Below are 23,129 nucleotides of genomic sequence, written 5' to 3' on the forward strand. Positions count from 1 at the left end.
TAGGGAAACATTTTAGGGTATCTACCATACACGTCACTCTGAAGATACTGCTGTATTCTGCATGACTCCTAATAACGTCTCCTGCAGGAGAAATATTTTTTACTTCCCCATGAAATGGTAGTAATTAATCTGTTGTCACCCTGTTATCTCTTTCCAGGGATCTAGAGGTGACAGGGGTGAAAAAGGAGTCAAAGGAGATCAGGTAATTTTCTTTTCAAGTAGCTGTGAGCTTTGACTTGCGTGTGAGGACTAATGTAACTTCTGACAGCAAAAAAACACAGGAGCCGTATTGATAGAGAGAGCCAGGAGGCATCTTCCTGGGAGCACAAGAGTGGTGAGGGAAGGCAGTGGTCCTACCTGATGGGAGGGTAGTGGGGCAGCTGCCCCTGTGCCTCCTGGCCTCAGCACATAGTGGCATTGATGAGTCAGAGGGGAATTTCATTGGAAATCCCCCTCTGACTCATCCTCATCTTCATCCTCTCCTGGTCTGTGCAGTCCAGAACCGCAACAACTTGCCAAAATGCTTTTAGCTGGTGATATGATAATGCTGTGAGGTGAGGTGGGGTGGGAGGAGTGAAATCCATGGCTTGGGAGTTCTTTCAAGTAAGAAAGGAAAAATAATCTGTTTTTGATGTAAATGGAGAAATGCCATTCCCAAATGTAGACTTTGGGAGTTGTCCAGGTGGCAGGGTTGCCTGGAGACAAAAGAACAATTGGGATGTTTTTGGCAGAGGAGAGAAATTAGGCACGAGAGGATTAGACAGAGGAGTAGTGTTACTATACAAGAGGCCTTACAGTACAATTTTGCTTATAATTCTCCACCTGCATATCACTCACAGTACTGAATGACTGGGGAGATGTGTAGGTGTTTCACTGGTATCAGTAGGTGGCACTTGCTTTTTCTTTCCTTCCAAGGCAGGTGCTGCTTTGTCAAAGGTCACTCCGTATTTTTTGATGATTTTTCTCCTTTTAACTTTGCAGGGAGAAACAGGCCTCCCTGGAATGCTGGGCCAAAAAGTAAGTGGATGTGATGTGTTGAGGAGTTGTGTTAGTTGCTGAATAGGGTCAATGAGTGGCTTCAGGGGCATCCGGGAAAGTATACGACATGGAAAGTCTTGCTTGACTCAATGGCCAACACTTCTTGGACTTAATCAAATTCTTTAGGCTTTTTATCTCAGGAGAAAACTCTGAAAATTATCTGTTTGTTATTGTAACTCTTTTTTTCTCCAGAGCATTGGTTTGTCATAATCTTCCTCCTGTTCAACATATTCAGACTCTTGTTCATAGATTCCTAACTGCGCTAATTATTTGGGTTTTATTCACTTGAAGCAAATAAATATTTCTTTCTTGATACTCTGAATAGAAATGACAATATTATAAATAGCAGTGGTAACCCTGCTGACCGGTTTTTATATCATTATTCTGTACTTGAAAAGCAGTCAAAATTCAGATATTGACCTATGGATGGAAAGCCTAAAGGAAGATTATTTTATGACATGACCACATCTTTTTTCTGAAATTAGGATAAAGAAATAATGATTAGTTCTAAAGAGGCTAGAAAACAAGTGAATTCACCCTGAGTGATATTATTATACATGCTTCTTAACACCAAAGCCAAATATTGCCAAGAGGTCAAAGAGTTTGCTAGCCTTGGCTTCTCCAAGTCTCTGAACACATTTCTCATGTCTCCATTTGACCTTCTCTTTAGGAAAGAAATTTTCAGAGAAATGTGGGTAAATTGTAAGAGATATTTTTCACTTTATGCTTTTTTTAAAATATTTTATTAGAACTCTGGATTTCTGAGAAAGAAACAGTGCCAGAATTTTCTAGAGGCATCGTGTAAATGAAAGCACTACCCATTCTGCTGTCTCATGTAAGGCAGATATAACCACATACTGACATCCTGCTTCCTTCCCTCTGTGCCTACCAAGGGAGAGATGGGCCCAAAGGGACAATCTGGAGTTCCAGGACACAGAGGACCCATAGGAAGACCTGGAAAACGAGGCAAACAAGTATGACCATGGTGTTTTCTCTTCCTGTGACTCGTGGTGTGTGTGTGGTCATGGCATGTGGCCGTGCAGTCTGTGCTGTCATGGTAGCATGTGCTTTATTGTATGGGGAGGAGGCAGAAGCCTTGACACAACCCACACACAAGCTGTGTAGGAGTTAAAGCCTGAGCTTGAGGGCTGGAGCCTTATCTGTAGCATTCAGCTCCTTTGCCATGCAGCATGGGGAAAATTGTATTTTCCCTGGCTTGATAGCAAACTTGTTGAATACAACTTGAGCAGATCTTAAAACGCTCCTTTGAATCGTAAGCAAGGCCTGAATACTGTTCTTTATTATGTATATTTCTTAAAGACAAACAGTTTTGTAGTAGTCTTCACGTTAGAAGATTACTCAAGTATAATTTAATGCTGTTCCATGGTGGAAGAAAAGAAAACAAACCAAAACCATAAGAGGAAGATTATTGATAATTTTTTTTCCTTAATTATTAATTGTGGCATCTAAGGCTTTATTCACTTTCAGCTACTTTTTATTTCCCTTATTTCCACTTTAAAGTACTACCAATCCTGCAGACTTTACCTGGCTCTTTGACATTGGCTTTTGGGCTGAGTTGTCTTGCCTTTCATTCATGTTTCATAGTTCTGTTTCAGTGCAATTTTAGAATCCATAAATATTCATTTGCATTTAGAAGTTGGTGCAGAGCTGTGGTCCACCATCAGCCCCACTTGATGACTAGAGAGTTAGCGTGAGGTCCAGGTCTCAGCATGAGATGTAACGCTGTGGTGCCCTACACTTTGTAGATCCCAGCTCCTGAAGATGGGAGGGAGTAGGGCTGCTCTATTTGCAGGCATATTGCAATGGCAAATGGAATATAGCCAAAATTCAACACATTTCGGCTCTCTCCAGGTTCTTGGGATGAGCAAAGAAAGGTTCATAGGAAAATACTGCCTTACTGGGTCTCAGAATGAGAGAAGGATTGCTGTGGATGCTGCAAAAACTAGCTGTCTCTCACTCTCAGGTAGAGAGGCAGCAGCAGCATCTTGCAAAGGAAGTCCCATTGCCTGGCCATGAGCTTTCTCTCTGGTTCACCACTGCAATGGGCTACACTCTTGCTAGCAAAACCACTGTTTGTGTGCACTGGCAGTAGCTGCCTGTAAACTGAGGATGATATGCTGTAATGAATTCAACTGGTGTGTCATCTGTGGCAATGAAAATCACTCATCTCTACATCCAAACCTCAGTCCTGTATTACACTGTGATACACTCCTGGTTTCTAGCATGTGCAATAAGTGTGCATTCAGTGTCTGTTCCGGATTGCTGCCAAGCCTTCTTGGACAATGCTTTCTGTCCACACCATCTAATTTAGTTGAGTCAAGCTTTGCCCAGGCCCAAGTGTTGGTCAACACAGATCAGCTTGCAGAGCCACAAGGCCTTGGAGATGCCTGATACACAATGTAAAGAACCAAAGCACTAAAACACTCTCTCTGTTTCTCCCATTTCCTCTGTTAACACTCAACCAAGATTGATTTGTTAGATGAGATATTTCAGTGGCTGTTCTCACCATAGTACTGCACGCCAGGGACAGATTCTTCTGCTCTGAGAAAGGTCAGGGAGACACATAGTGACCTTAACGGATAGTTATCTTGTATGGAAGCTATCCAGGAATGTGATGGTTGACAAATGGTCCTTAGTTAGAGCTCCAAACAATTAGGCTGGCAGAACTTTTTTTTCAGACTTTCAGATAAATTGCAAAGATCTGGAATTGCGTATATATGTAATACTGACTCCTCCACTACAGCAGTTTCCAAGGAGGAGGTAGCAATGTTGGTATAGTTACTTGTACAAGTCACCAAATGGGTGACTGGGTGCTCCTTTCCTTTTGTATTTGGTTTAAGCACTGATATTGGGGTACAAAGGAGACCAGTTCCTGTCACTGAATTGCCATGTGCAGAGCCTGTTTCTTTTTCCTGACTAACAGGGAGAGGAACTTTTTCTTGCTACACCGACATAGGTGTTGATGTCCATCTGCTCAGATACAGGAGCCTGGAGATGTGGCAGTTAATGGGCTTAGCTGAAAGTATTTTACTTGCAGTCAAGTTATGCCCAGCACAGCAAGCAGAGACACGTCTGCTTCACCATTGCTCTGATGCCATCAGCTAATACCTGAAGTGAAAAAACAGGCAATGTGGAGAAAAATTAAAAGTTAAGTATTAGGGAGGGAATAACAGGTCACCATTTAAGGAAGGTATGTGCAATGTAAGTCTGCTAGATGACTCATGAGAAACATTTATTGTCCTTGATTTGTCAGGTTTTAAAAGTTAATGTCTGGGTTTTTTTGCAGAATGTACTCATCTGTCCTGCCAAAGTACTATGCACAAAATATCTTTCCTCAGCATAAGGCAGCAGCAGACACAGCGCTTACAAATCAGCTTGAACACAGTGTGCTTCTTACTTGACCTTGGACATTTTGTCACATTACACAGTATTTTAATCAAAAAATGGTGACATAAGGCATGTCATAATTTCAGGAAACAACCAGCGTGACTAAAAGACCTATAGTCCGGCCCTAAATTAGGATTTCTTGTCCCAAAGCTCAGTACTCAAACAGCTTTCTTGTACCCTAAAGCAATTTCAGTATCAATCTTCTGCAGGAAAATGATTTCCCTCACCTAATTGGTGACCTAACTATTTCCTTTCTTCTTTTCTAATCCATTGAAAAAACACTTGAGTGTGGCTTTTTAAGGCTCTGTGGCTCTTGCTGCTGCCTTTAAGTGCTGTAGTTGTCTAGTTGTTTGTTCAGCTGAGAGGATAGTTTTCATTAACATGGGGCCATTTCCTGTCTCCTGATCCAGCTGACATCCCTAGATAAAAGCAGCTAAATTAGGAAGGTGTCACTTCCACTTCCATTTTGAGATGCATCTTGATTATCTCACATCTTCAGCTCTCCCCTGCCTCTGGGGCAGGCCCTTCCTAAAAGGTGGCCTGGAGTCTGGAGTCACAAGTCACAGCCTCACTGCTGTGCAACTGAGATATAACACCTGAAGCTTTGTAACCTGTGACTTGACCCCAAGGGGCAAGTTTTTGGGTTTCAGTCTTGATAGGGAGGTATGGCTAGGGCTTTAGATAATGTTACTTTGAAAGAAAGGAAAGGAATGCAAATATTATCCATGGGAAAAGCTTCTCTGAATGCCATTGGTGCACACGGAAAGAAGCAAGCAAAAAATATTGAATATCAGTCTCTGGCATTATTATTTATTCTATCTATGCTAAACAAGAGAGCATTAAGCAATCATTCTTCCAAAGCAGGAGACACAGAAGACAGCTTGTTTTCAGGCAGTACACGTCTGACTGGTGCCAGCTTGCCTCTCACAGATTGCTGTTGTGTGGGGGGAAGAGATTTCCACCAGCCTTCTTTGGGGTTACAAAATCCTGATCTGCTAGTTCTGTATTGCATAACCTAAAAAGTAATTAGGGATCAGCATCACTGACATTCACATAAATCCTGAAATATTTTGATGGCACAGAGCTTACCTAATAGGATTACACAAAGCAAATATTCAATTAGTTCTTTATGGGCCATGTAGCTACAAATTATTTTAATGTATACTACTATATATGCTTCATTACTCTGAAATTAGACATGCATCCACTCATCATGTGCCTGTGAATGTACATTAACCTGAAATGACACCATCTTCAAGGAACTGATCCTATGTGATCAAAAGAAAGCTTACATAGAACATATAATTCTTGTTGTGCTTATGTATGCTGTTACATAAAAATGAAATCAGATATTGAAACTTTCAGCCATGAAATACACTGCTGAAATATAAAGCTGAGAAATTCAAGCCTTGGAGAATATATGAGCAGGAAGATAAATATAGATATTTTTAATAAGTGTCACCATATTAAATTCAGGAGCAAAAATAGGAAGGGGCTGAATGATTCTAGGGTGAAACTTCCCAATGCCTAGGGGCATGGCTGCACAGACAAGCTCCCATGAGGCAAATTAGGGCTGATTTTACAGAATATTAGCTGCTGTATGGTAACTATGTATAAGCTCACCTGCCATAGGTAATTTTACAGCATTTTGACTGAATGATAAGGTACTGGAGGACCACGGTTTGGCAGCGTGATGTTGCACTTTGTAAAGCTAAGCCCTTGCTCGCCTTGTGATGCTTTGGTAACAGAGCTACACCCAGAGTGAAGGTCAAGGCGACACAGGAATCCAGGCACCTAAAACACTTCTGAAAACAGTGAGAGCCTTGAAGTAATTAGGGTGCTTCTGAAAGACTGTACCTTGAGACTGGAAAATATCACTATAGAAGCCCTTGCCAACACCTTAGCAAATTGCCTCCTTTTTCTCCCAATGTGTATTAGTGCAGTAAGAAAGGATTTCCAGGGTCAGCTATTTCTGCTTCACCAGCCCTTTCTTTCTGAGCTGCACTGACTCCTAGAGAGCTAGCAGGGATAAAAAAGCATTCATAAAGCAAGACTATTGCATGATTGGAGTCAGAGCCAGGTGATTCCTGACTCCACACAGATCATATCTCTGGGACCATTCACATTTAGAAGTCCTGCCCAGACATGCTTTTCTGTCTCCACATAGAAGAGGACAGCACCTCTTCCCCAGAGCGGTGACTATGCACCTGCTTCTATTAGCTTTCTTGGTCTTGGCTTTCTTGAAAGGGAAGCCAGTGCTTTCTGGAAGAGGTTGTATGTTAGCAATAGTTTAGCAAATAAACAGATGTGTTCTCTCTCCTAGGGACTAAAGGGAGACATTGGACCTGTGGGTATCATGGGTCCACCAGGAAGGCCGGGTCCTTCTGGCCAGCCAGGCCCCCCTGGACCTTCAGGATCAGGTAAGAAGGAGGTTAAGTGTCCTTGCTGCCCCACCTCTCCTAATCCATTACATATGCCTACGTAAGTCTCCTTACAACCAGTGTTGCAGGGTTTCATTTGCTTCTCCACTGGCAGCAAGGAGAGAATTTCTCCTGAAGGTGAGCCACACTGTCCTTGTTCATTATAAGGACTCTATACCTCACTTTAAAGCCTAAATTGTAGCTTCTGATTCTCAAATAACACCAAAAACATGACGTGTGTGGTTCCTGTGAGACTTTGGTAGATAGGGATGAAAAGCCATCTGGAAGCCTTGGAGGGACTAGTAAATCTCCATCATCAAAGGTCTGCTGCTTCTCTAGATACCCTGACTTACAGTGAAGGATTGCAGTTTCTAATCAGCCAGGACATACTTACCCTGTGCAGCTCTGTAAAAAAAAAAAACAACAGATGAGACTGAACTCACAATGACATTAAGGATAGCAGGGAAGAGAAGGAAAGCAATAGGAGTCAGAGAGGAAAAAAGAGCAGTGGAGAAAAACTCTTTAATTAAATACTGGAGATCTATTCTTGCTGCAATTGTGTGTGTTTTAGAAATTGTGTAGCCGATAATTGCACAGCTTCAAAGCTATGATTCACATGAACTCTGCTCAGCCTATGGGGCCGAGCATAGGCATGAAGGACAATACACAACACACAATGCTTAGTGACAGTGAACACTCAAGGTAAGTTTTTCTCAACCCAAGTGTATGCTAAATAACCTGAAAAGAAAAGCAAAACCAGTTGGAAACTACTGTTGTTTCAAATGGACAACAGCTCCTTCTACTGCAGCCGAGCTGTTCAGTCTCTTCTTCCATTTTATTTTCCCTTTTTCTTCCCTTGCTTACATCAGTGGGCAGGAGGTCTCACGATGGTGTAGAAACCATACATCTGTAAAGTTGGGGGCTGCTTCAGAATCTTCATGTACCTCACATCTCCCATTATGAGCTATCTTTGTCTTGAGTAAACTAGCTGGAAGTTTTCAGAGGGCAGAATTTTCACTATGACAATGGGAAGGCAGCCAGCATCCTGATACTACTTTTTAAAGGCTTTATTCCATCCACGGAAAGTTTTGTGTCGGGCACGTTAATCTTTTTCATCTAGATTATAAATTCTGGTCCTAAAAGACCTTTCTGTAATGATGTCATTGCTTGCAGTATGAACCTGTTGGCTCATAGTCTAATTCTGCAGAGTATCACATCCTTGCCAGAGTATGAAAGTCAAAAAGCAGTATGGGTTTGTTTTGGTTTTTTTTATTTGTAGCACTCCTGTATTTCTAGTTGGGTTTTTCTGTACAGAAACCTCTGAAACAGCATTGCTCAAGTGCTTGTGCAAATGCAGGAGACTAATGTGTTGTGGATACAGAGACTGACTCTACTAAACTTAGTACATAGGTGCTGTAAAGTGATTTGTGTGTTCATCATCTCCCCAGTTTCTGTAGCTACAAACAGGCTGGCATTTATTTGAAGCAAATGGTCTCTCTATAAAGTTGGTAGACAAAATAAAAAACCCACAGTGATCTGAAATAATATGAATGTTGTACAAAATCGGGTCATTCTCCTGAAGTGTTGGAATTGGTGGTTCTGGTAATTTCTTCCCTCAGTTCCCCGTGGATTTGATGGGAGAGATGCATATCTGAAAACTTGGGTGAATGCATATATCCACCTGTACTTTTTCCACTAAGGCTGTGCTTGTGGTTTTTTTATTAACCTCATAACAAAGCAAGCTGGCATTTTGTTTCCTAGGGCAATTCTCAATAGGACCAAAAGGGGAAAGAGGACTTCCAGGGCCTCCAGGGAGATGTCTCTGCAGATACCCACAGCATGTGAATAACCCGCCATATGAGCAATCTGTATTTGGACACAGTTACCCGAAAGTCCCCGCGGTAAGCAGGTTTTCTGTGAGAAGATGTGAGTGCTTCTTAAGTACTTTTATTGTAAGAGGTGGTATACTCACTAATAGTTTAGATTTAACAAGGAAGATGTCTGTATGTGGGAAATGTCTGATTTCTAGTATCCAAAACCTCTGAGATCTAATAGGTGCAAAAGAATTTGTTCTCATAATTAGTCTGATGGTTGCGTGTCTGAGGTGCTGAAATGCAGCTGTTTCAAACCATCAGTAATGTAGCACGTGTTTAGAAACCTGTTTCCCAGCTTGAGGATGTTCTGTTCCATCTCCTGCTTACCTATATAATCTGTTTGTTTTATTTCAGTAAATGGAAATATATTTCAGATTGGTCAGTGAAGTAAGCATCTCTTTCTTGCTTATTTTTTGTATCTTATTCTGCAAAGACAGTCAAGCATTTCCCATATATGATAGAACCTTCTCCCAAAGCACAGAGCCTCTACCTTGAACCAAAAAGGAGTCTCCACAAACCGTGGGAGTTAGACTTCAGAGTTCCTGTCTGTAGCTAATTTCAATCTCTAGGCTTCTTGACAATATTTTTACAAGCAAATTACACAAAGTCATCAGTGGAGAGTGACCTAGCAGTTTTTCATCTTTGATTTCCTTGGGCTTTATAAATATTGTTTCTATATTTTTCCTTCTGCTGGGCTGTGCTTTATTGTTCTGTGCACTGTAGCACTTCGTCAGCAGTGGAAGTGCTACCTTGCTGCTGTGTACCAGCATAGCCCAGCCACTGCACTCACGCAGTATCTGGTCATCTCTGAATAGCAATGAGCAGCAATTAGCTTTGTTAACTCTGCCACAGTATGTGAAGGGATGTACTCGCAAGACTGTCCATTAACTGCATCCTTGAATCCAACCCTTTGCATGAGTGTGCTGCAAATCTTGTCAGCTGCTCGCACATCCCTATCTGTGTTGCACCACAAAAAAAATCCCTGTTGTTTTTGAAATGTAATGGTGAGAGAAGAAAGTGCATGAAGTAAAGATGCATATCATAGCACACTTCGTGCTATTGCCAAAAAAATTATCATGTACTTCACAGCATGGAGATCTCATAGGAGAAGGTATAAGGCTCATAGTATTCTGTGTAGGTTTTCTCACGTACCTCCATCAGGCTCAGTCTCATATAAAATCTTAAAAGATGGTAGTGAGATTTTAACTAAGATACAACCACCCTCCACTATGGCTATGAACCCTCATTTGATGATGATCAAGTGCCATTTCATTCTCAGAAATGCGGGCTGGGGAAGAAGCAAGCCTCAGCTCTGAAAGTGAAGCACCTGCAGAGCAGTGCTCCCTGTTTGCCTGACCCATTTGTTCTACTTGCTCCAGCATCAAGAGCAGGAGCTTAATTGTTGCCATTATTTATTCCCTTCAGATCTCTATGAAGGAGCTCTGAAGCCTGCCTCATACTACTTGAAAACTATCATCAGGTTTTCTGTAGCTGCACATAGAAAAGGCCCAGAGCCAGTGCTCCATGTCCCTGGTTCAAGTGTGGTGGGTTTGCCAAAGCAGCAACTGACCCCAGCATGGCCTCAGTGCCATCACCCACTCACCCAACAACTCCTCCTGTGCCAGAACTGCCTGAAGAGGGGGGAAACAACAAGCTGTTTCTCTGACACTGGTAAAGATTCATTCCATTTTTAAATCTTGTGCAATTTCCAAGGTCCATATCTCTAACAGAGTTTCAGAGAGCACAGATCTGCTGTTGATTTCAAGAGAAATCAGAGCTCTTGGACTGGGACTTGAGCTCCTGAACATGATTACACAATCAGTTCTTTGCTGGCTTTATATTTCTTTGCTTTCTTTCATTCAAGCTGAAAGCATTTTTATTCAATACTTCCTTAATGAAATTGGCATTTGTCAAGGGCTATGGGAATATTCTGCTATGTAAAAATTTCAGGGTAATTTGTTTTAAAAAGAGACAATTCTGTTTATACTGCTGGGAATCAGGCTCAGCCCTAAATCTATTTTGCTTAGAAGCACTCCATTTGCTTTTTCTTAATTTAAAAATGGGTTGAATCTTGCTAAAATTAATTTGATTAAGTGGTTGAAGGAAGAGATTATTTCCTAATGCCCCTTACAGCTAGTTTCACTGAATGAGACATTAAAAAAATCAGTAAGAGAGCAGGTCATACTATATTTTCCATTTTGAACTAGATTTTTTTCTGTTTAGCCAAGACTTGGCTTTAGACTAAAATATGTGCATAGAAAGAAACATGCATTTCAATGCCAATTACATCTAAATAAAGTACAAAGTAGTAGAACATAAGTGAAGGCTGCATTGAGTAGCACATTATTTGTTTTGTAGCCATGAGCATGGCTTAAAGCATTATAGACAACCCCACCAAAATCATTTATGCCTGTATGGATTTTACAGTTCCAGCAACTAACCACTTGAGCATCTGACAGTTTTCCTCAGCAGTGATTGTGCACAAATACATGCATGGCCATTACCCATGGATGTGCATTTTAAAGTACTGGCCAAAGTACATAGCTAGGTGCTCGGGAAAGCCTTTTCTCCTTTGGAAACTCATGTCTCCTCTTACCAGTCCCAAAGGAACCTCTTATGGTCTGGCAGTCAGTGAGTGTAAGTTCTGTCACCATTCTGTTTCTGAAAACAACCAAACATTTACATTATTGTGTAATTATTTATCTATTTGCAGATACATATGTCATTTGGCAAAACTAGATTCTGCAACAATCCTTAATATTTCTTGAGAGGGTTACCAATCATCTCTTTTTCTGTGCCCCAGATTTTTGTGGTGAATAATCAAGAAGAACTGGACCGTTTAAACACTGAAAATGCCTTAGCTTTTAGAAGAGATCAGAGATCTTTGTATTTCAAGGACACCTTTGGATGGCTCCCAGTCCAGGTGAAAATATGACTGTGATCTCAGAAAACTTTTGAGTGTATGTTTCATTTTAAAATGCAGAACGTACTTTTGTACTTAAAGTGTCATACCAAATCAACGAAGCAAAAGGAGAAAAAGCTCATTTTTGAACACTTCCACAACTGTATGTAATTCTGTGGTTTTTGTTCACAGGAGTTGTAATGACTGAGACATTAATTCATCAGCCTTGCAGGTTTTGCTAACCTCCCTGTAAACCAAGCTCCACTGGTGAACAAATTGGGGTTGAATTCAGGGAATTATGATAGTAAAAGGCTTTTTTTATTTCATACAAAAGAAGGCAAAACTCACCAGGGTACAGAGTTGTGGGAAAACACGAACTCGGCAAACCAAAGCCATCTATTTCCTTGTTGGCTCAAGGAGCTAAGTGAAGACCTGCTGAAATCAGCAGCAGGACCCTTCTCATGATCACTGGACTTCGAATCAGATTCTGTATAAACCCTGTGAACCACCAAATAGCTGGATATGAAAATGCAGTTTGGGGATCTTCCTCCCCCAGCCCTTTGCTTCTAGTTGCTAGCCAGGCTGCTTATGGGCTGGTTGCTAGCCAGGCTGCTGGGGGTCTGGGTCCGTAACTGCCGTGTGTTTGTTTGGGCAGCTCACCCCTTTCTATCCCGTGGATTACCGCTTCGAGGACGGCGGTTCCTGTGGAGACGGGGTCGTACAGGATGGGGAGGAGTGCGACGATGGCAATGCCCTTGTGACTGATGATTGTATAAGTAAGTTACAGCACACCAGGAGCAGCCTCCTTCTATCGGGGAGGTGCGTTAGTTGTTTCTACAGGGTGTACTGCTGTGCATACCACATGAGTGTTTCACTCAGAGGAACTTGTGTGGTTTGTGAGTTGAATGCAGGTGTGGGGAGAGAGGCACAATGGTCATCCTGTGAAAACTGAGGTCCTCCGTGCATGGAGATGCCATACATCAGCACAAGGCAGGGGTGATGCCAGATACTTCTCATGCATCCCCATTGAGGTGTACCTGACTTAGCAGGGGTATCTGCAGTCAGTGCAAAACCACTGCATTGCAGGGGCCAAATCCAGCAGCTGGTTTACATACACGCCTTCTCCAGGGACTGACAGCTTTCTGGCAAGAAGATTTGGCATACCTTTGCAGTGCACCATGGAAGCACTTAGGATAGGCACTGAAGCTGTCTGTTTCTAATGGTAAGCTAGATTTGGGGTCCAGCAAAACTGCTTTGGATGTTGTTATTTATTTGTGTAGGGATGGTGTCAGCCCATGACCTTCACTATTAGGTTTATATAACATTTGATTCCTGTCTGTAATCAAGCTGCTTTTCATTTTGCTCGTTGCAAGCAACAAAGGCCATAGAGGCATACAGGCAGCTGTGTCAACCTTTACTTCTACCTTTCAGTTACTTTTATTACTTTATTCTTTCCACAGAGTGCAGCACTCTACACCATCTACAACTGCCACACAGCAGGTTTGGCACTCTGATGACTCTAGCAAAGGGATGCCTCTTCACATTTTAGAACAGATATTATCAGCCATTACTGAAAGATGTGGTTTTTCTTTTATCATTCATATAGTTCTCCATTTTCTAGCCTGACTTTGAAAACGAGTTATATGCAGCCACACTCTGTGTGAGTTTGTCAAGCCGTGTGGCAAACACCACTCTTCCCCTTTTAACTTAGGAATCCCAGCCAGCTTCTCAATGACAACAGGAAGGAGATTTTAAAGGTAATTCAACTGCCACAGGAATAGGGAGGCATAAAAATCTCTGCCCCTCTAAACTTGCCTGACTGCAGAGTAATCCAATGAGAAAGCATGAGCTCTCCAGGCTCCAAGCATGAGAAAATGATTCAATTAGAGTTTACAATCAACTGTAAGCATGCAGGAAAATAGCACTCATTAGTTCTAGTGGATGCAAAATTTTATCTTCTGTGTTTGGAGGCACTTTGTGCTACTTTGTGCTATATATGGGGTGTGACACGAAGAGTTATCATTGGGTTACTTGGAAATGAGCACATTGTCATCATTCTGCTCTTGTGACTGAACCAAAAGAAAAAAGTTAAGTGGATTTAATTATAAAACAGGCTCATTGTTCTTAGAAGCATCAATTTCTAACAAACAGGTCTGTGATGCAATTAATTAATAATTTCTCTTTGTAAATAACCAACTTTAACTCTTACAAACTCTCTATTCCTGAGTGTGCTTTTAATCTGTTGCTTAATAATGTCTCTGAGAAGACTTGACATCTTCTGGGATTGTGCATAAATAAATTTGTTCAAGTTATAAAGTCATACTCAAAAAGCTGAAGACCTCAAAAGCAAAGTGCAGTAGCTAAAATAGCAAACCAACCCATAAATTACTGCAGCCTACATATCTAAACAATGCAGCCTAAAAAATGTCACAAGGGCCCACTCACACTCAAGTCAGTAGGAGTGGGAAAAGCACCTTTTTGGGAATCATTCCATATTTTTGATAGACATGCAGTAGTTCTGTGCCATTCCATTCACATTTGGGAAGCCACTTGGAGCAGACACACACACATGACTCCTGTGCCATGTTGGGCACAGTTCCAGGCTGGGATTTTCAAACCACATAATGACCTCACTGTTTTCTTGAAATTGTGACCTCCCCAAATGATTTATGTTAATTGCATTTTATGCTTCCTTCAGTTTGTTTTGATAGTAATTATCTATGGTAATAATGACTATTAGCATAAATGCTCTTGTAATTACTGTTTCTGTAGTAATCATTTTTAGTAATTATCCATTCTTTCCCTTGGTCAATCAAGTCAGGCTAAAAAAAGCATACTGTTTATAGTGAAGAATATTGCTTCTCCTAAGACAGTGTTTACAGGATTCCCTTCCCAAAATGCCTTGCTTTATATTTTACCCTTAAATAGCCTCACCTGCCTCTTTTACATACGAAGTGCCTTGGAGGTATTTCTTTCTGCCTTTTCCCCTAGGATGCCGCCGTGCGTACTGTGGAGATGGCTACAGACACGAGGGGGTTGAAGACTGCGATGGGAAGGATTTTGGATATTTGACATGTAGAACATATCTTCCTGGGTGTGTATGAGCCATCTTCTCTTTGGTTTGTTTCTATTTTTTTGAGGGGGGAAGGTTGTTTCTTTTTACCAGCTTTAAAACAGAAAAATATTGCCCAATTAACTCCTACCACTGCAGGCGGGGGGGAGAAAGAGTCTATCAGATTATTTCCACATATCGATTGACTCTAAGAGCTAAATCTCTTCTCTCCAGTAATAAGCACATGCCTCTTACTGTACAATAGGAATGAAGGTCACATAGATGTACATTTGACAATTGCTTGCAAAGATTTCCTCCTTTGATGAAATTACCATAGCATTGATGGTCACCCACAGCATACCCAGAGTAGGAAAGCCCATGAGAAGGAAATGATCAGATTTAGGGGAAAAATCCAAACCAAACCCAAACCACAGCCTCCAGCTGACCTCCTGTTGCCTTTACCGTTAATGGGTACTCCAGGGGTATCTCTACTTCTGAATAAACTGGTCATCTATCAGCCTTTCTAAAGACCAGGAAATGCACTCAACAGCAGATGCAAAGCCATGCATCTGCTTACCAATGTCTTTCATTTAAAACATCTGCTTATTGTTGACTTGCCTTCTCTGCCTTTGTTTAAGCAGCTTCCTCTGGTCAGCATTTTGCTTCCAAGAGGCAGTACCTCTATTTAACTGTCAGGTATTGTTACTGGCTAACAGGAAACATTTAATTTGCAAATGAAATTATGTACAGAGACCTCATCATTCATGGAAGAATAATGTGCTAATTGACAGAAATAAGAAACCGCAGGATGTCTTTGTAAATCAAGTGCTGTGCTAATCCTTCCACTACAATTGTTGGAGCACTCCTGGTGTAAGAGGTTACTAAAATCTAGACCAGCAAATCTGACAACCTGGAACAATTTACAGAGGTCTCATCTTCAGACAATGTGGAGCTGTTTTCTACTGTGAAAACTATTCCCCTCTCAGAGTTTGAAGTCTGGTGACAAAAATGGCACAGGAAAAGCTTGAGAAAATTTTATAAATGTCACTTTTAATGTAAAATCAAGTTGTGAAGAGCAACTGAGATCCTTTATTTTTGTGTGTGCAGTCAGTAATTGTCTGCTAAACTGAAGAAAAAGCTGTGAATCATGAGTAAAATGGGATAAGTATGTGAGCATAGCAGTTCTATGGGACTTTGATCCCAAGGCACCCGTTCCTCCAATAACTCTGTTCCCATTTTCTGTGCTATCCAGCTACCATATACCTCCTCATATTTCACATCATATTTCACCTTCCCTTCAGAATTTACATTGGTTTTCTGAGAATGTGGGTTATGCAAGGACCTACTTTTCAGGACCTGCTTAGTGGCTGCCTTAGCTACAGTTTGTGGATTATCTGATGAATGGGTTATTTAGACATACACTATCAACAAACAGTCATCAAAATGCTTATTTTATTAATGAGTCTGATCAGGTCTTTGGTAGGTAAGGTCACTGCAACTCAGTTTAAGTCAGTAAAGAGAGAAAATCCCCGTTTTCCATTAGTTTCCGAGGACCTTTTCTTTTTGTTTGTTTGTTTTAAATTGTTTCAAAGGTAGGCATTTATCACTATCATTATTTCAAACACATGAAAAATAAGTTAAAGGACAGGCACAGTCACGCCTGCTGGAGCTATTGGAAGTAACTGGAAAAGCACTTCACTCAGAGCCTCAGATATTTCATTACGCAGCTCCTGTGGGCGAGCGGCGGTGCATCATATACCCACCCCCAAGTAACATGCAAGTCCCACCACCAACAGGGATCTTATTTTTTTAAATTGACTTCACTGGGAGTTAAATCTTTGCTCAAAGTTTCTCCTGGACTCTTGCTTTGCTGACAAGGGCAGCACAGTGGAGTACTGATGGAAATAACCATCTTATTTTGGTTGCCATATGTTACCGCACGTGGCGTCTTGCAATGTCCCTCACTCCTACAGCGAGTCCCATCCAGTAAGCAGAGACTGTGAAGACTATAACTTACTTTGAAACTGAGATAGTCTGTTTTATTTTAGGTCTTACGGAAAATTGCGATGCACTTCTTACTGCAACATTGACTCCACACAGTGTCGGTACTTCACATGAGGGGAGAGGAGGTGGGTAGCATCCCACATGTAGCAGGGTGCTAGGTGCTACACTATCATCTATCCAAGAAGGACTGGGACAAAAAAATCCCCCACCACCTCTGTGTGAAAACAAAGACACATCATGCTGCTGATGGCCATTTTGAGATGTTGTTCTTGTTTTGTTTTGTTTTGTTTTTTAAACTAAATCAGAATGGAAAAAAATAGGACCACTGCATCCTGTCTTAATCGAGAAATGTCAAACAGTGTTTGCCAGTAAGATTTTCATGTGGCTGTTGATGGCAGGCTTGCTCTCCATCACAAATGCAACATTAAGCTACTGGAAACTGTGTTTCACTAACCAGGAATATCGTGTAACAGTTACCTCGACTTAGCACTGTTAAACCTACATGTGAGCTCTTCAGGGTTTATGTCTTTAAGTCTTCTCAGCATAAACACAAAGCATATCTTGGACGTGGTGTTTATAGAGACTTTATCTTTTACTACAATGTGAACTTTGCAAGTGTATCCACGTGAGAGATGACTTTTGTGACATTAAGGTTAACTATACACCTTTGTGGGTCAAAGGAGCAGAGACCCTTCAGTATGTGCTTTCAAGATCAGCAAATCAGCCAAAAAATCTGGGTAACTTCACATCAAGTTGAGCTGTTTGTCTGTGTGTGTGTCTGCACGCACGTGTGGAAGTGCAAGCAGTCACACAAGGCCAGAAACTGCAGACTACAAAGGCCAGATTGGACAAATAAACTGCGAAATAGCCAAGGAGCTCTCTGCTAGGAGAAAATCAGACAAGGAGGGAAGATGAAGAAGGAACTTATTTCTGTATTTTTCTCCTCTGCAAGCTGGCTGGGCTCTGCATGACCCAAAGGGGCTGGGATAGCATCGGTTACCTGCCTGAAACCACAGCATGACCATGTACAGATTACCTTCACTCTGGTTTCTGCACTGGAAAGTCTTTTCATTTCCATCCTCTTGCCCACCCCACCGTCGTCATTCAATTATTGATTATACCCTGTGCTCTCTCCCTTCTCTCTCCTCCTCATGGTGTCTGTCTTTGTGTCTGAAGTACCCCCCCAGTGTACATTCTCACTTTTGTATAGCTGTAAGTCAGATCTTGGAGTTGGGTGTTCATGGATGCTCATTCACGTCGTGTAATGTACCCCTGTTCTTGTTTTTCAGAAAGTTTGTTCAACTATATTATCTCTGATAGGAAGCAGAATAATGATACTCTTATTTATTAGCAAGCATTAGAAAGCAAATTTCACATGGAAAGCTTATTTAATGTTACGTTGAAAAGAGAAAATGAAACAAAGGATGTGTGGAATTCAGGACTATGAGCCTCAAACCAAGGGGTTATTTTTTATACAAGCCACTCCATACTGCTTCGTGGTAAGTGCTGTGCATGACTGAAACAACGTGAGTTCTCTGTCCCAGGGACAGCACTGCAGCAGCTACACTCAGACTAAAAGCTAAACAGAGGTGGATGGTGCATTATGATGATAATACATTAATGCAGTAGAGAAATACATAAACTTTTACCACCTGTATTGAAGACTGTAATTCTGCATGTCCAGAGTGATACTGGAAATCACCAATTAAACCAAATCAAAATGAATGTACTCTTTGTGGCTATCACTTACCTGGGCTATTTATGTTGCTACGAAGCCAAGGCACCAGCTCCGTTCAAAATTCTTTTTCTTGTTTTTTGTGGTTGTTGTTTTAAACAGAGGTCTTAATAAGAGATCAAGGAACTACTGGGGCAAGAAACTTGTCATAAGCTCTGGAATTCTGGGCATTAGCACAGCTGTCAGTGTGCTAGTGAAAGCAGCAGGTTCCGGCAGTGTCACACGAGGCAGGAGTGTGCATCCAAAGGACAACGAGGCCTCCAGCAGCATATCCTGCTGCCCGGCCCTGGGCTTGGAGACACGTCACCTGAACTCCTCACCTGCTCCAAGAAGTTCATCTCTGCTTCCCAAAAGGCTGGCAGCTTTGAGAAATTTGGTTGATCCCAGTGGTCTTTCACCTTTGGTTTTAAGTCACGTCATTTTTAAAAGCTCCTACCTCCAAAGGACATTGAAGTTGCAAAGTGAAGCACACAGAGGGCAGGAAATCTGACCACATAGGTAAAGTTGTACTGTGCTGTACGTGTTCAGGAAGAGGTGTGTCAGCCTGATCAGAAAACATTGGCAAAACATGGATTTTTTTAATGGACTTCATTAATGTAGGACAATTCAGCATCTTAACAGAAAGCAAGCAATGAAAGATATAAGGGGGGAAAAAAAGACAAGAAACAAGTTTCTCCCTGCTATTACCACCATGTTGTCCAGATGACAAAGCATGGGGAAGATACCTAGGAAGGTGTTAAGTATATATGATTTAAAAGGCCACAGAAAAAAATCTTTCCTCATTTCTGACAGACTTGTTATATCGTTAATTGATGATCCTTCAGCTGGATGGTGCCTGGTCTGCTGTGAATTATCTTCCCTCCTTCTCTGCCTTTCTTAACACATTATGTTAAGACTGGTTCGAAAGTTAATTGGATTATTTCAGTTCCTTGGCCTTTTGTAGCAGCAAAAGCTTGTGGGAGAGTTTTCTAACAATTAATATGCGACTCTAGACAAACACAAAACCGGTATGATCTTATGTCATGCACTCTATTACATGTAGATTAAAAATCCAGCTTGCACTTAGTATAGAATGAAATACATGTAGCTACCTACTGTGTGTATTAGCAGCTCATGTCAATAAAACATACTACCTTAGTTCTACTGTGACCTTATATTCACTTATTTCATTTTGAGTCTAACAATACTGTTTGAAAATGTAATTACTTAGTTTAAGGTACTGGGAAGGGAAAAAAACCCCAATGCTTTCTCTTCCACACCTCCTGTCTCTCCACATGTGCTGCTGGCCCTGGCTCTGTACAGGTACACCAGGATGCACAGCCCAGGACTCTGTGTGACTCTGCATCCCTGAGCCCAGTCTTGCCACTGCCTCAGCCCCAAACTGACCCATGCAACATGCCATGTGCAGACCTGTTTGGCTTTCATTGACTTCTGGTCGCAATCAGGGTCACACAGATTACTTTTAGCAAGGCTTTGGGCTGCAGTCTCAGGATGATCTCCTCTTGCTGTCTCATAATGTACAGACTGGTTTGTGATTCCTAACAGAGGCTGAGCTGATGGCTGCAAAGCAGAGAGCCATCAGCAGAGAGCTGATGGATAACAGGAATGGCTATGTTAGCACACAGAGTTCCATCACTCTCCGCAGCTGCCACCCAGTCTTTGGAAAGAGGCTCCTGCCTTTCTGTAGCAGCTGGCAAGTCTGTCCTCCCAACACTTTGGTGTACAGCAGGGCACTCCAGAGAGGGCCATGCTCTCTGTCCCCAGGGGAACTAAAAGTGTGTTGACAGCCAGAGAATGAATGAGTCTTTGAGGTGGTGTATTTTCTGCCCGTCCTTTCTAAAAGCTCAGCTTCTGTGACATGCACCTCTCTGGCTTCTCAAATGCTTACATCATGTCTCTCCAACTAATTCAAAATTGTTGCTGTCAGCCCTGTCCTTGCCCATAAATCTGTCCATGCAGCTCATCTCCTCCTTTTTTTGTTCTTATGGTTTCTTTTATTGGTACCAAAGTCCATATCCTTTGTAGCCCCTCCAAAATCCTGCAACACCCTCACTGCTCTGCAGTCACTGGGTTTCACAGGCTTTTCAGTGTCTCATGACATCCCTTTTCTAACATCTTATGCATATCACAGCCCTGCAATCATCACAACAAAGGACAGCTTCTTAGAGAAGCTAACGTTGGTCTCTAAGAATAGCATGGTGCAATTCTCATTTTAGTCCCACAGATTTGGACAAGGGGAGAAGGCATCAGTGGTTTTCCTTTAACTGAGAGTCCCTCAGAACAGGCACTGTCCTTGAGCACCAGCTGATATCAGTAATAACAGTACTAAATTCCCAATTAGCTGCTTTTGGGCACAATTCAATAGCTTTGGCACTCTGCTGCCACATACAATCACAGCATGTACTAAATAGGGAAGACTAAAAGAAACCCAAGTGAAGTAAACCAGTCTTGTGCTGTGATTCTTTGATGATACTCAGGTGTATCATACCAGCAAGGCAATGCCACAAGGAGATCTTTAAAGAGGTTTTGGAAAAATCATGTTATAGCTCAGAAAGAGTGAGGCAACAGGGAGCACTTTGTGACAGACTTTCAAGTTCTTCCTTTGCTAGCTTTTGCCTAAGGAGGTGGATGAGGCAAAGCAAGGGTCCCTTCCCTGGAAACCAGTTTTTTGCATGCAAATTGCTGAGTTATGTGCTATTGAACTCTGCTCCAGGCAAAGTAAGGAGCTGGCAGAAAGAAAAACTAAAGCAGGCAACTAGTGAACGTAAAACTGGGATCAGGAATTAGATTCAGAGTAACTGACACTTATTGATCTGGTAAGGGACTGTGCAACTTATCTGAATGCTGCCAAACCTTAATCAAAGAGAAAAAAGGAACAAAGCTTAAGCAAATGAGCCATTTTGTGTTTTTATTGAACATGGTCAGTGAAAAAAACCTGACAGTATTAATGCATTTGGTTACATACTGGGCAATATGCTCTCTGCTGCAGTTTGGGGTCTTCTGTGCTGAAGGCTGATGTCACTCCAGGCCTGAAGAGGCCAGAGCAAGGCCTTGGCACATGCTTTCATCGAATCAGCAATTACTGGAGCATTTAGAAGAATGGCCTTGAACCAGCCCAGCCAAGGAAAGGCTGTGTTGGAAAGAGTAGCCAAGGCAAATTGTATTAGAGGAGTGTACTCCTGCTGGAAATTACATTAGTGGCTGCTTCCCTCCCTGCACCCCCAACAAAATCTTGGCACTTAAAAAGCACTGACTTATAGCCCTGGCCTTTTAGGCCTTTTAATTCACTCTGACAGTTTCCTGTGCATCTGATGGAGGGTCCAGTTTGGATACACAATTTTCTCAAGTGAGACAATAGGGCTTAAACAGTTGTATTTTGCTGCAGCCTTCCTACCTGCTGCTGACCAGGTGGCCCTCCCTGTGCAGGGTGCTGCTCAGCATTTTCTTTGGGAAGGAAGGGGAAAGGTAACCTTGGAGCTGAACTCATCAGAGCCTGCCATAGCACAGCCAGGCAGTGCTGCAGGACTCTGAGAGGAGCCAGAGCCCTTCTGGCCACTGTGCCCAGGGCAGGAAGGGGCCTCGTGCGACATGAGCCCCGCAGCATCTCACAGTTTTCAGGAACAACCGTGTGCCAGGCTGTCCTCAGAGCCAACGCTACTAGTGGCATCTCCTACAGGACACAGGGAAGGACAAAACACCCTCTGAACTGTTTTGCAGGTGCAGCTGTGAGTCTGCTCAGCTGGTGGTGCGTGACAACACAGATGCAGAGACTCAATAGAGCAAGAATCTGAGGTAAAGGCAGGATAAGCCAGCCAGGAGGAAGAGGAGGTAACATTAACCTCCTCATACAGCAGTGCATTTAGCATATATTTAGAAACCTGGCAACTGATGACCCTCTCCCAGCCAGTCTAAAGTGTCAGCGTTTAATAAGTGAACAAACTGACATCAGCATTAAATTCAAGCTGGTCTCAAGATATATGTGCTTGACCCATGTGCCAGGCGTGGCAGGAAGCTTTCAGCATACATCTTGGAGAGGAGTCTGTCGGGCTTCTCAGCATCCCCTGTGTGGGGTGAGCAGGAGGAGATGACAGTCATTCACTACCACATTCCCAGGGAGAAAAGGCACCCAGTGGCATTTCCTACTGAACCACTAGCAAGTGCTGACTTAAGACATGGAAATACAGGCATGTAAGACTTCTTTTCCTTTGCCCTCTTAACCAGAGCATCTGTAGTTTGGTAGAGCAAGGAGGGAACAGCTTGAGGACCCTGTACTGTTCCCCAGCCTCATGTTGGTGGGCCAGAAATATTTTACTGACAAATTATGCTTGGAAGATAAGAGCTCCCACTGCCTCCTTCTCTTTTCCATTGGCCATGTTCTTCCATGAAAATCACCAGGGAGGAGTTGGGGAAGACTGCACTGAGCCAGTCAGACATTTGGGGCAGGTTATGTTCGGTGATTCCCGTGCCTTTCTCTCAGAGTGTATTTGACAGAAAAACACACAGGCAAACCTGGCAATCCTGACACTTTAGAGCAACATAATTTCTTTTATTTTTTTTTTTAGATTTATTTCCATTGTGTTTGTCATCTTACCTACTTGGCATTACTGCTCCGAGGATGGGATGTGCCAAGCATTATAATGGTGAGGATTACTTGGGTTTTGACATGTTACCAGACTTGAAGAGGAGGATGACTGAA

General features: G+C 42.2%; 1 protein-coding gene across 1 annotated transcript in view; it reads left to right on the top strand.

The window, feature by feature from the left end:
* The window catches only part of COLQ (collagen like tail subunit of asymmetric acetylcholinesterase), a 41,228-nt gene extending 24,405 nt beyond the window's left edge, over positions 1-16,823 (top strand). Inside the window, exons 8-16 of the mRNA XM_061996835.1 lie at positions 158-202; positions 982-1,017; positions 1,932-2,012; positions 6,770-6,866; positions 8,628-8,767; positions 11,544-11,663; positions 12,298-12,418; positions 14,634-14,736; positions 16,743-16,823. Coding sequence (XP_061852819.1) covers positions 158-202; positions 982-1,017; positions 1,932-2,012; positions 6,770-6,866; positions 8,628-8,767; positions 11,544-11,663; positions 12,298-12,418; positions 14,634-14,736; positions 16,743-16,812 — 813 coding nt within the window. The 3' untranslated portion in view covers positions 16,813-16,823. The remainder of the gene's footprint in view (positions 1-157; positions 203-981; positions 1,018-1,931; positions 2,013-6,769; positions 6,867-8,627; positions 8,768-11,543; positions 11,664-12,297; positions 12,419-14,633; positions 14,737-16,742) is intronic.
* The last annotated feature ends 6,306 nt before the right edge of the window (positions 16,824-23,129 follow it).

Source organism: Colius striatus, chromosome 5, assembly GCF_028858725.1.
Source record: "Colius striatus isolate bColStr4 chromosome 5, bColStr4.1.hap1, whole genome shotgun sequence".
NCBI lineage: Eukaryota > Metazoa > Chordata > Aves > Coliiformes > Coliidae > Colius > Colius striatus.